Source organism: Protomyctophum bolini (genome assembly GCF_963924005.1).
Source record: "Protomyctophum bolini genome assembly, chromosome: 12".
Lineage (NCBI taxonomy): Eukaryota > Metazoa > Chordata > Actinopteri > Myctophiformes > Myctophidae > Protomyctophum > Protomyctophum bolini.
Window position 1 is genome coordinate 10,437,825 of NC_137873.1, and position 12,580 is coordinate 10,450,404.

At 43.0% G+C, this 12,580-nt stretch overlaps 1 protein-coding gene across 1 annotated transcript in view; it reads right to left on the reverse strand.

The window, feature by feature from the left end:
• Positions 1-12,580, reverse strand: part of atp1a2a (ATPase Na+/K+ transporting subunit alpha 2a) — a 64,464-nt gene that overhangs the window by 5,406 nt on the left and 46,478 nt on the right. Inside the window, exons 19-20 of the mRNA XM_080778781.1 lie at positions 5,519-5,642; positions 737-882 (exon numbers count right to left, since the gene is read on the reverse strand). Coding sequence (XP_080634907.1) covers positions 737-882; positions 5,519-5,642 — 270 coding nt within the window. The remainder of the gene's footprint in view (positions 1-736; positions 883-5,518; positions 5,643-12,580) is intronic.

Sequence of the window (12,580 nt, forward strand, 5' to 3'; positions counted from 1 at the left end):
CACACACACAAAGTGTGAGTCTACAGTGACCAATTCAAAATATGTTCAAAATACCCGGCCGGGTCCACCATTAAAATCTATTTCTAAACTCCAACACAGCTCTCAGAGTACGAATCCATGTGTCTTAATTGCATCCACTCCATATCCGCATTATATCCAAAACAACGCAATTCTCTCAAAGTTTACTTTTTAAAACACTTCCAGGATAAATAGTGTTACGCACAATCAATGAGAACGTGTCTATAGACCGGGATTTATCATTGTTTAAACCTGGACCGCTATATTCTTCAGTTCATCAAGTATTCTCTTACTTCATCCACCGTGAAGGAGGGAATGCAACACAAACAGAAATATATTCCCTGTGAATTCAAGGCCTCGTTGTGTGGTTACTGGTGAAGCATGCTTTTATTCACCCCAAAGACAGTGAAACGTACCCGAATGGACACGTTCAACCTGTGTTCAAACCTCGTACAGTATAGCCTATAGCGTATCGATCCATATCTTTTTATCCATCACGGCGGGGTTCAGCGAGCGCTCAAGGGCACTTCAATGACGGTTACTGAGAGACGAGTGGATGTTGCTGATTCACTTTGCTTTGATTCACTCTGGTTTCCCTTCCTGCACGTCAGCCTGCATGCAGGCGGACGGAGCAGGCGGCACCCGGAAGGTTTTGTCTGCATCCTCGATCTGCCAGCCAGGCTGACGGGAGAAACCTCTCCTCCGTTCCCTCCCTTACCCACTGCTGTCCGTAGGTGTCCTCCAGGTCGTTGAGAGTGCGGTCGTCCCACTGGAGTCGGATTCCCAACAGGGTATGGGGCAGGAAGCCGTTCTCTGCCATGATCACAAAGTAGGTGAAGAATCCACTCAGGGCCTGGAACATGCCTGGAGAGAAACGTAAAGAGAGACCCTATTAGAAGACTGGATGTGCTCGTGGGGACATCATGCACCTTATGTACTGTATTTTACACTGCCCGTTGTTTGACATATCTGACCTGTTTTCTTGTTACTTTGTGTCTCTATTCTTTCTTTTTTGGCTCTATTTCTTCATATCAACATAATCGTCTCCGTCGGGTGGAAACCTCACCTATACCCAAAATGGAACTATACTTTTCAGGATTCAAATAAAAATAAACAAAAGCAAAAGGAGCAGATCGACTAGCTCAAAACACTTTCGAGCTTGCAGATCTGCTATACTTTTGATGCTTTTGTGTGATACTGTAGTGTGATCAAGTATAGGGTATTAATAATATACGAAATAAAACATGAAGATAACCAGCTTCGCCCTTTCCATCTTCTTCCAATCAATGGAGATCGCAACGAAAATGAATTTCACCCATATGCACCGTTTTACACCTGTAAACCTGCCCATATGCACCGTTTTACACCTGTAAACCTGCCCATATGCACCGTTTTACACCTGTAAACCTGCCCATATGCACCGTTTTACACCTGTAAACCTGTGACAACCAACTAGATTCTGATTCTAAGAGGTTTCTTTCTGCCCGACAGCGACGGTTTCTAGACGTGGATGTCAAAACTAACCCTATCATCAAGTAGTACTGTACATTTACATTTAGAGATGGATCATAGCTGATTCCCATACTTATGCCAGTCAGAGTCGACAGCGTGGCCCCTGTCACACCCCTCGTATGTACACACAGGACTCAGGCTTACAGTATGTACAGTACCACACAGGACTCAGGCTTACAGTATGTACAGTACCACACAGGACTCAGGCTTACAGTATGTACAGTACCACACAGGACTCAGGCTTACAGTATGTACAGTACCACATAGGACTCAGGCTTACAGTATGTACAGTACCACACAGGACTCAGGCTTACAGTATGTACAGTACCACACAGGACTCAGGCTTACAGTATGTACAGTACCACACAGGACTCAGGCTTACAGTATGTACCACACAGGACTCAGGCTTACAGTATGTACAGTACCACACAGGACTCAGGCTTACAGTATGTACAGTACCACACAGGACTCAGGCTTACAGTATGTACAGTACCACACAGGACTCAGGCTTACAGTATGTACAGTACCACACAGGACTCAGGCTTACAGTATGTACCACAAAGGACTCAGGTTTACAGTATGTACCACAAAGGACTCAGGTTTACAGTATGTACCACACAGGACTCAGGCTTACAGTATGTACAGTACCACACAGGGCTCAGGCCGCTATCGACTGCATGCCTGCCTGGTTTTATTTCAGTCAGGAGGACGCTCTCATCCACATGAAAACCAGTATTGCATAGATAAGATATTATTATGCCTTGTACAGTAAGTTGTGTGGCTCTTCTCCCGCGATGTTTCAGAACAAATATTCGCAAGACTTGGGCATATTATTAAAACACATTTCCTGAAAAGCAATGGTTTCCACTTTCTCACACACACACACACACACACACACACACACACACACACACACACACACACACACACACAGAGAGAGAGAGTCGGAGAGCTGCCGTAACACAGTTGGATCCCGGGATCGATCCGGGAACCGTTCCGATTCCCAAGCCAAGCGGCCATTCTTCGTCCATTCTGCCGCCCCCATAGTGGTGGTTGTTGTGACAAGAGATGCTGAGCATGTAAGAGTTGGTCTTAAATAGACCATGTAGTTGTTCCATTATAGATCATGGGTGTATGAATGTGACTGGAAGGGGGCGGCGCAGCGTGAGACCGACTCCACTTCCATGCCTGCCTGAACTAATGCCATGCTCCATTGAGTCGACATGATCCGCATGTCTACATTTGATTCTACGTATGCAAAATGTAAAATAATGCCAGCATGTTTCTCTGGCAATTGATTCCACATGGTCTACATTGTTCAGAAACATTGAAATTCAATGTATCCATGGTCTGCAGAAACATGGAATGACAACATTCTTTACGGCAGTGATCGGGTTGCTGAAGTCATGGATATTGTGTTTGTATATCAGTGTGCCAGGGACTACTACAGTATGTTCAGCCAGACCTTTCAAGTCACTCCATATTTTTTTCACGTATCTGAAATGCATGAAATCCAATGGCTTCCTAAAAAACATACAGAAACTAATAGAATACGCACTTCACTCAGTAGAGGTGCTGGGTTCACAAGTCACAAGTCATTCCTAAAAATAAAAACAGTATGCCATGGAAAATAGTACCAGCTCAGTGGCCTTGTGGTTAGAGTGTCCGCCCTGAGACTGGGAGGTTGCGGAGTTCAATCCCCGGCCCGGGTCATACCAAAGACTCCCTGCTTGGCACTCAGCATCAAGGGTTGGATTGGGGGTAAGTCCCTGCGACATACTAGCGTCATGTCCAGGGGGTGTACTTGTACATCAAGCTGCCTCACGCTACAGAAACAGGAGATAGGCTCCTGCCCTATGGGCCTCATGGCTCGCCAAGGTTACTTACTTTTACTTTATGGAAAATAGTCCACCTTAATTAACACATTTCTTGCCAGGACCTGCAACAGGTCCGGTACCCACGGATACCAGATGGATCCGGCCGTGTTTGACGGGCGATACATAATTAATAAGTGGGTAACACTTCATTGTGAAAATCAGAGATCTTTCCACCCAAACAACGTCACTTGTGTAACTTTACACAGAACGCCGATGCTGCTGCTGCAGCACACATACAAGACGACACGCACGCGCACGCACGCGCACGCACACGCACACACACACACACACACACACACACACACACACACACACACACACGGTATTGGATGAAATAAAGTCAAAGAAAGAAGTATTACAATGGGTGATGCAGATATTAGAGGGGGAAAAGGGAGCAGACCAAGTACAGAGCCATGGGGCCCCCGGTCAGCTAAGTCTAGTGTATGGTAGGCTACAAAACAAGGGTAGTGTCATCTTCAGATTCTTTCAAATGTACATTTTGTATACAGATCACACACATGTCTGATCGAGGACAGCAGCCTACCCACAAACCAAGAATGTCAAGGTATACAAACAACTAAATATAAAGAAACACGTTTAAAGTTTAAAGAAATGCCTTTTCTAAAGCTGTATTATTTTCCTCCCGTCAAGACCCAAAAGCAGAACACACTGAAAAGGTCACGATCACGAACAGAAAAGCGCTTAGACAGGCCGACAGAACAACCCTTTGGCCTTGAGGAAAAAGCAGCCGAGAACCATTGATCTCAAACATCAAGGAGTAGATTTGAGCTGTACTGTCATTTTATTCTGCATTCAGTCCTCAATCCTGGACTAATGAAGCCTTTTGACCTATTTAATAGCCTATGAAATTGGGCCAGCTCATGATTTTTTAACTAACTGCTCAGCCCATATTTATTCCTCAGACATCTATCAAGGTTTGCACGGCCTGCAAAACATGAACTGGAACATTGGTTCCCAAACTTTCTTTAATAACGTACAACCAAACGAGCACAAAACATCCTTCCTGATATTGATGAATCTTTGGGCTTTCTGTCATAGCTTTTCTTTTTTTATTTCCTTTCATTATGGTCAAGGGCAGAAACCACCATGTTCTTTTTTCTTTCCATTTTTTAAATATCCCACGATTTTGTAAACCATTTTTCATCCAGTAATTATACCTAAGCTGAAATCCTGGCCGCTACTCTCCTCTGCCAACCTGGGGAGAGCCCCGAAGTGAGCTCATGCTTCCTAAAAGTAACAGTTTTGGACAGGTGAGGTTTCCACCCGACAAAGTTTTGTTTGTCTTTAATACTTAAAAACTCCTCCCAGGCCAGGCCTGGAAAAAACTTTGCAGTGAGCGAGCAGGCAACTTGCCATGCAGTATATTGGCATTTGCTTGTATAAAAAATAAATGGGGTAAGCTAGTTTCCAGATTATATATTTTACCTTATGGACACGGGATAAATTGTTGATGAGTTGAGTACCCCTAGAAGTACCCAAAGTGTACACCTCAGGGTAACTAGTACAGTACCTCCAATTGAGAAACACTGAACTATTGTAGTTCCACTGTCCTTTCTCTCCATTAGCTGCAAAGGTCAAAGCAGAATATTTGAGTTTGGAACATTTCCTCCTATATTGGCTCACGCCTCCTTCCTAATTTCAACCCCCCCCGCCCCCCTGCCCCAACCCCCCCTCCTCCTCTTTTTTTCTTCTTTTACTGTCTGTTCCAAGTACCTAATCTTTTATGGAGGTACACCTCTGGACAGGAACTACCGGTGTGTCCGTTAAATGTCAATATTTGACATTTTTACGGCTGTAACATTTATTTTTACGACTGGGACTCGGGTAATTGAGGCCCAGTGGGTTGAGACCTTGGGGGGAACTCGGGGGACCTTGGAGACTTATGAGGACAGACGTATAGTCCGCGCCACGCACCACCTCGGTCACCATGGCTGACCCAGCTTTCTACACAGCTGCCCCTCTGCTGTGGAACTCACTCCCTGACCGACCAGCTATAGGAGCTAGATTGTTTAATGCAAATGTTAAATACTTACGTTTGATTCTGTATACTGTAATATTATTATAATTATTATTCTTGTTATTATTATTACCTATCTGGCCGTAGGCCATGCTGATGAGCCGCTCGTTGACCAGCTTGTCCGTCTTGGGGTTCCTGGGCTGGCGTTTCATGATGTCACTCTCCGCCGTCTCGTAGGCCAATGAGATGGCTGGAACCTGGGGGAGGGGGGGGGGGGTGTTATAGCTCTATTTTATTAGCAGGATTGTTAACAGTAGTAGGTAGTAGTAGGGTCAAAGGTCATGCTAAAAGGATAACACAGGGGGCTTGTTGTCCATTGTGGTCCATCACGCTGTCCGGCGGAAACCACATGATGTCAAAAACTGTTACTTTTCAGGATTCAAGTGTAAATAATCACACCTGTGTGAAGTGAGGGGCGCTCTTATCATCTCATTCTGGCCAAAATAGCCAATTTGCTAGTCTACATATGACGTAAACATTCCCTTCATTGTCAATATCATTTAATGTTTGTGTTTCCACAAAAAGCCGATTTGTTCAGACACATTTGACGTAAATTCTTCTTTTTGAGATCAGCCATTCTTTTAGTTTAGTTTTGAGGGGGCGAGATATAAATGATGTGAAAATAACCATTCTTAATCTGTCAAACAATTTCAAATATATATTTCTATGTACCGGTATTTCCCAAATTGCAGAAAAACAGCAGATCTACAAGCTGTCAACGTATCGCATAGCGCAGAAGTTCTAAAAGAGGGCTTATGTGGTTCTTCTAAGGACAATATGTGTACAGGAACTAACACAGCTGGTGTTATTGCAGAAGGATGGCGAGCATTTACATATCATCATTTCTCTCCCCGTAATGAGATTAACCTACTGTTACGAAATGATTGGATTGGTTAGAATTAAAACATAATTATGGCACATCTGATTTGTGTTTCTAAACATCAAACATTATCAATCTTTTAAAAAAAAAGCTAACATATGGTATACAAGTATATTGGAAGGCTACAAAATCTCTTTAGACTGCGTCCGCCTAACACTCACACTGTTCGTTTCCAAGAATAGACGGACATAGGACGCACTGTTCTGGAAATGAACACTGAGCGCACAACACTTTCAGCTCTCAATTACTGTGCAGATGAAGGGAGGAGAGACACAGAGAGATGGTGTGTGAGAGAGAGAGAGAGAGAGAGAGAGAGAGAGAGAGAGCATGGAAATCTCTAGAGGATGGGTGAGAGACAGAGCATGAGAGAGAGAGAGAGACACCATACAAGAGACAGACGGGGAAAGCTTCCCAGACATGATTCATAATATTTCAGTCTATATATCGGCATGCAGGGCTTTGGCAGGCGAGCAGCAGAACAATATATGTGACTTATGGGAGGAAATCTGTGGGGATTTAGGTAGGATTTAGGGGTGGGGACCTCACCCGACGTGACTGACAGCCACTATGTGACAAAGTTCAGTTTGTTTTGGTCTGGGAGTCTAGACCGAAACCAACTGAATAGCAAAGAGCAAAATGTCCTGCACTGTAAAATGATGAGTGTTGACATTGAACAGCGTGACGCCGCCTAGTGTACCTATTCTGCAGGGTGAACATTCAGACAAAATAGAAGATCTACAAGCTGTTGTGAGCTTATATACAGGACTATTGCAGACCTGAGATTATAGATTTCTCTGGTGTAGAAGGAGGGATTTGGTGTAGGTCTAGTTTAGACTCTGGTCAATGGGGGTATTATACATATATATATATATATATATATTATAGGTCTCAAGTGGTGTTAAGTCAGAGTGTACAAATGGACCTGAAATGTGTCCGTCAGGGCTGGACTGGGTCAAAACATTGGGCCCTGACATTTGGCCCAGACCGACTCACCAAAACCGGCACACAGACACTGTAGCAGATATTCTATCGCTCCGCTCCGTCGAGGCACATGCAAACAAACAAGCCCTAATACCACCACTTTTACTCCGTGTTCTGATAATTAGTCTGTTACAATCAAATGAACACTCAGCATTTTAAAGTCATGTATTGTGCAATCATGTTAGTGAGACATAATAATTATGCTCCGCATGGTGCTAACTATAATATTACAGGCTAAAACAACATCATAAAGAGAATGTACAGTATGATGTATGACGGGGGAGAATAATCTAGCAGTCAGCATATATAGTGAATACCCAGCTTTGTGTGGAGAGCACGAGAGCTGTGCCTGTGTGTGTATATATATGAGAGAGAGAGAGAGAGAGAGAGAGAGAGAGAGAGAGAGAGAGGGAGAGAGAAAAGTGTGTGAGAGCAAGGAAGTCCACGGCATCCCAATTCTCAAATCTAATGTCTCCCCTTTTAAAACGATGCTACATCTAGAACATGGATAGCACATGTTTTGCAGCTAGCCTTTTCCACTGAGCATAGCACCTGCTATAAATACTCATAGCTCACTCAAAGCACAGCCTGTCACCGATAGATCTCTGCATGGCCCTGCAGCCGGTAGCCTAGAGCCAAACTAAGCTGTTAACAAGCTGTTAACAACTGCAGGAGCAGCGATATGGCGGCAGAGAAAACCTACTGCATGTAATGGTTCCTCAGTCCTCACAAGGACAAGTCTATTAAGTCCTTACGTTTCTTAGATATTTGTTTTGGAATATTTGCACTGACCATCCTACTATACAATGTCGCCTACTGTAAAATTCAAGGGTCATCGCCGTGCTGGCTTGTGGTGGACATTTTTTTCCATTTGTGCCACGGACATACAAAATGAGTGGACGGACAAATTATCAGAAACACAAAGAGATAGCCCTGAATGACTATAACAGCTCTGTAAATCTGAAAGTGTACAAATGGAACCAAATGGACCCATTTGTATAGTTATGAGGATCCTTGCAAATAAAACATTTGAGAACCATTAGTACTAGTGGTATATATGACAGTACAGTACAGGCAGGCCCCTTTTCCACCGGTTGGTTCCCAATGGGAACCGGTTCAGTTCTTTTTGGTCTTTAGTCCATGAGCCAGAGCTCCAAAATTGAAACGTTAATTATGAATTGAGTGGGGAAAAACCATACCTATATTAGATTATTATCACCATGAAATTTCCCCAATTGAGTACTTACACGAAGACAATGAGTTCATTGTATTACAAATTTTAAATTTTTAAATATGCAAATGAGGCATTATGTAGGAAAATATGCAAAATAGTCGAAAATATGATAAAGCTACTACTGTGGAAGGGTTATCATGTATTAATTTACTTGTATTGATCCTATAAACAATTTAATATAGGGTATAGTTTTCCCACCAATTTTGGAGCTCTGGCTCATGGACTAAAATCCTAAAAGAACTGAACCGGTTCCCATTGGGAACCAACCGGTGGAAAAGGGGTCTCAGTGTCATACAAATTCAGAAGAAAACCTGGGGATTTGACATTTAGTAATTTGGTGTTATTATCAAAATAAGACATTTTGAATGGTGTGTAAGGAATGGAATCAAATCTTTGCCACATTTGTCTGTGCACGGACAAGTTGATGACCCCTGGTAAAATGACAATGGATTGTCATTCTGTCATCCGGTGACATTGGATCCAGTGTCATTGGATGACCCCTCCCCACAGACACACCCCTCGTGGTTTGACCTATCAATCATCTGAACTTGTACATGGGCATTGACCAGTGACTGGCATGTGGTACGGAGTTGAGGGAGTAGATTTTTCACTTTTCCCTGAATCTGTTTATTGTAATGTCTTTTGCCATGGGCTATGGAAGCTGTAGTGGTCACGCTGGCAGCGCCACAGCCTGGACAGATGGGCTCATTGGTTTATTGGGTGGTTGTGGTATAAAGGGTGGTGTGCATGATTTGGGCGCTTGCGGTGTGTTGATGGGAGTGTTTCATGGGAGCTGTGCCAAGGTTCATTGATCGGCAGGTGTTTTCCAAATGTATAATTGTATACATGTATAATTCTATCCTCTTTAGTAGGGCGCTAAACTCGGGCTATGGGCTGCGCACGAACGCACGCACGCACGTCTACAGTAGTGTTTCTCAACCTGTGGGCCAGGATCCACGGGAGGGCCACCAACTAACTGACAAAACACTATGGGCTCCATTTTCGTCTGATCTTTCTAAATACACTTTTTGGGGATTTAGCATTGGGGAAGGGGTGTTCCCACACTAAAGTTGGTATTTTGGTTACCTTTATAGGTGTGGTTTGGGTGTTACAATAATTAAACCAATCACCAGTCCACGTGCCATTGCCTTTAAGAGATCCCTTATCCGTTGCGGAGACGAAATTGGAGCCCTAAGACCCGAAAGGCTGCTCCAACTGTTAAGTGGTCAGATGGGGGGGCTGCAAACACTTTTCAAGTGGGCCCTGATACAGAAAATGGACTTTGATTTAAACGCACGGCAAGCTCTGGACCCAGCAAGGTTAGACTTGACCCACCAATATAATCCTGTTGTTGTTCAGGTGTGTGTGTGTGTGTGTGTGTGTGTGTGTGTGTGTGTGTGTGTGTGCAGTCAATAAAGCACAGACGCTTTAATTCCAAAGCCGTCTCATCAATTGTGTCGGCAAGAAGCCACTATAGCACTCAGCGAGCTACAGTGACAAAACGACCAATCTGTGGATGGATGTAGACTTATTCTCATTCATTTCTCTCCATAGTGGGTTGGTCAATCGATCTGAATTTAGACAGCAACACTGATCAACATTTCAAACCTTTTAACTGTTTGTTCACATGTTTTCTTACGGACTATGGGCTCTGTAGTTAGTCATTAGCCTGGCTTTGGCCATACTGATAACGTGGATTCACTTATGCTTCCCCCCACCAGGCAGGAGCGTGAGTGAATCCACGCTGTGTCGGCCAGACCAGGCTAGTTAGTTAGTCATGGTGAATCCACGCTGTGTCTGGCCAGACCAGGCTAGTTAGTTAGTCATGGTGAATCCACGCTGTGTCTGGCCAGACCAGGCGAGTTAGTCATTATTGCGGTCCCAAGCAGTGGTGGAAAAATCACTCACATTTTGTACTTAAGTAAAAGTATCAATACTGCAGTGTAGAAATAGTCTGTTACAAGTGAAAACCGGAATGAAAAAATCTGATTTCAAGTTTTCGAATGTCTAAAAATAATAATTGACAAGCTTGCAATGCGTCACAAGCTTGTAAATCGGCGATTTTCAAATGGCTGAAATGTATACTATATTTCTGAAGTGGTTAATGCATGTTTTGTAATAACAATCAAAATCTACAAAGTAACTAGTAGGCTTAACTAACATTTGCAAATAATTGTGGAGTAAAAGTACAATTTGGATACGAGATGTAGTGGAGTAGAAGTAAAAGTATTGGAAATTGGAAATACTCAAGTAAAGTACAAATACCTCAAAATTGTACTTACTGTAAGTACAGTACTTAAGTAAATGCACTTAGTTACTTTACACCACTGGCCCCAAGTCTGGGCGTGGACTAGTGGTTATTAACTTGTGGCAAAGTGTTGAAGAGCATGTTCAAAACGTCCCCTATACTCACAACAGACTCATAATGTAACAGCATAATAATATAACAGCTGCAACCATCTAATTTCATTCCAAGCCAGAGTATGTATTATGGAGATTTCTATTATGTCCCTCCTTCTTACACAGCGTTTGGGAGCGCTTTCAAGAAAACGTTTTGTACGCAATAAAAGGTGATGCTTTTGAACATCAAACCAGTTATCTTAAAAGCAAAAAATCTCGACCCAAAAATGAGCATATTACACTCCTTATGATCTTCCATTGCTTATATAAACATTTATATAAATCTCTCCCCGCTAGCTAGAAACATACAGAATCTCGTCTTTGATGTCGCCAGACTAAATCTGGAACGCTTCCATATAGACAGCAGAGAGGATTTTTTTTACATAAGCTGTAGGGGTTTACCCAGCAATAAACTATATGGTCAATTCATTAAAAATTTATTTTTTACTAGCTCATGCTTATGCAGTCCATGTTTAATACAGAACATTCATTTCCTTCTACTTTGTGTGTAACACTGATGTGATTTTAGGTTTGTCTTATGGGAGACTGCGTTCATTTAGAATGCAGAGTAAGTCAGATGAAGCTTAACGCTGTTAGAAACGGAATGAAGAGATAATGTGTCTCATATACAGTCTTTTGTCTTCGCTTTCATTTTAACGGTGACAGAGTGTGCCTGTCCACGTAAAGCAGCTTGTCTCTGCAAGTTGCTTTTGACACCATCAGGAATACATTTGGAGTGTAGTGGGATTGGAAATGACACCGACAAGGAAGAGAGAGAGGGGACAGTAACACAGAACTCTCTCTCTCTCTGCATAAAACCCATGTTGGCAGTGAGCCAAGAAAAAAATATATTCCACTGTGATTCTTTTCAAAGTAGACTCTTTGGATAAAGGGCTGTTTCCAGGACACTGTTCCATCTAGGTATTATTTTTTAATGTTACTTAACCCATTCAATCCGGGAAAGCGAAGGTCGCAATAATCGTGCAAATAATCGTGCAATTGTGCATTTCCCGTCACTGTGTTGTTTGGTTGGTTGGTCACCCTCGTGACATCACGTGACATCATCTGGGATGGATATCATCAATATTAAGTCCAATATGGAGATCCCTGATGTCATCAATATTGGCCAGCAACTCTACATCTGTCCTCAAACCGCAAACCCTTAGATCTTCATATATGCAGCTGACCTGTTCTGACATTCCATATGTTGATCCTTCCCCATCAATCCTTCCTCTTTGATGGCTCCATTTTGACTGATACCTGTCCATTTAAACTCTCGATGTTATTAGTGAAGCCATGCCCAGTAGCCGGCGAAAACTAGAGTTCTCAACAGGCCTGAACATTAAGGCCCGGCCCAACCTGGGCCCTCATCAAACCCTGTACACTCAAGACACTGCCACCCTTAGATCTCCATATATGGAGCTGACCTGTTCTGACATTCCATATGTTGATCTGACCTCATCAAACCCTGTACACTCAAGACACATCACATTGGTTTTCAAAGCTTTTGGCTTTTTTTTTAATATATCATTTTTTTTGCAAAATTCTTTTTTGTATCTGCCTCTTATCAGGTCTTATTGGGTTAAAGGCGCACCTGCCATATACGCTAATGGTGCCATCATTAAGCGGTAGTGCTGTGG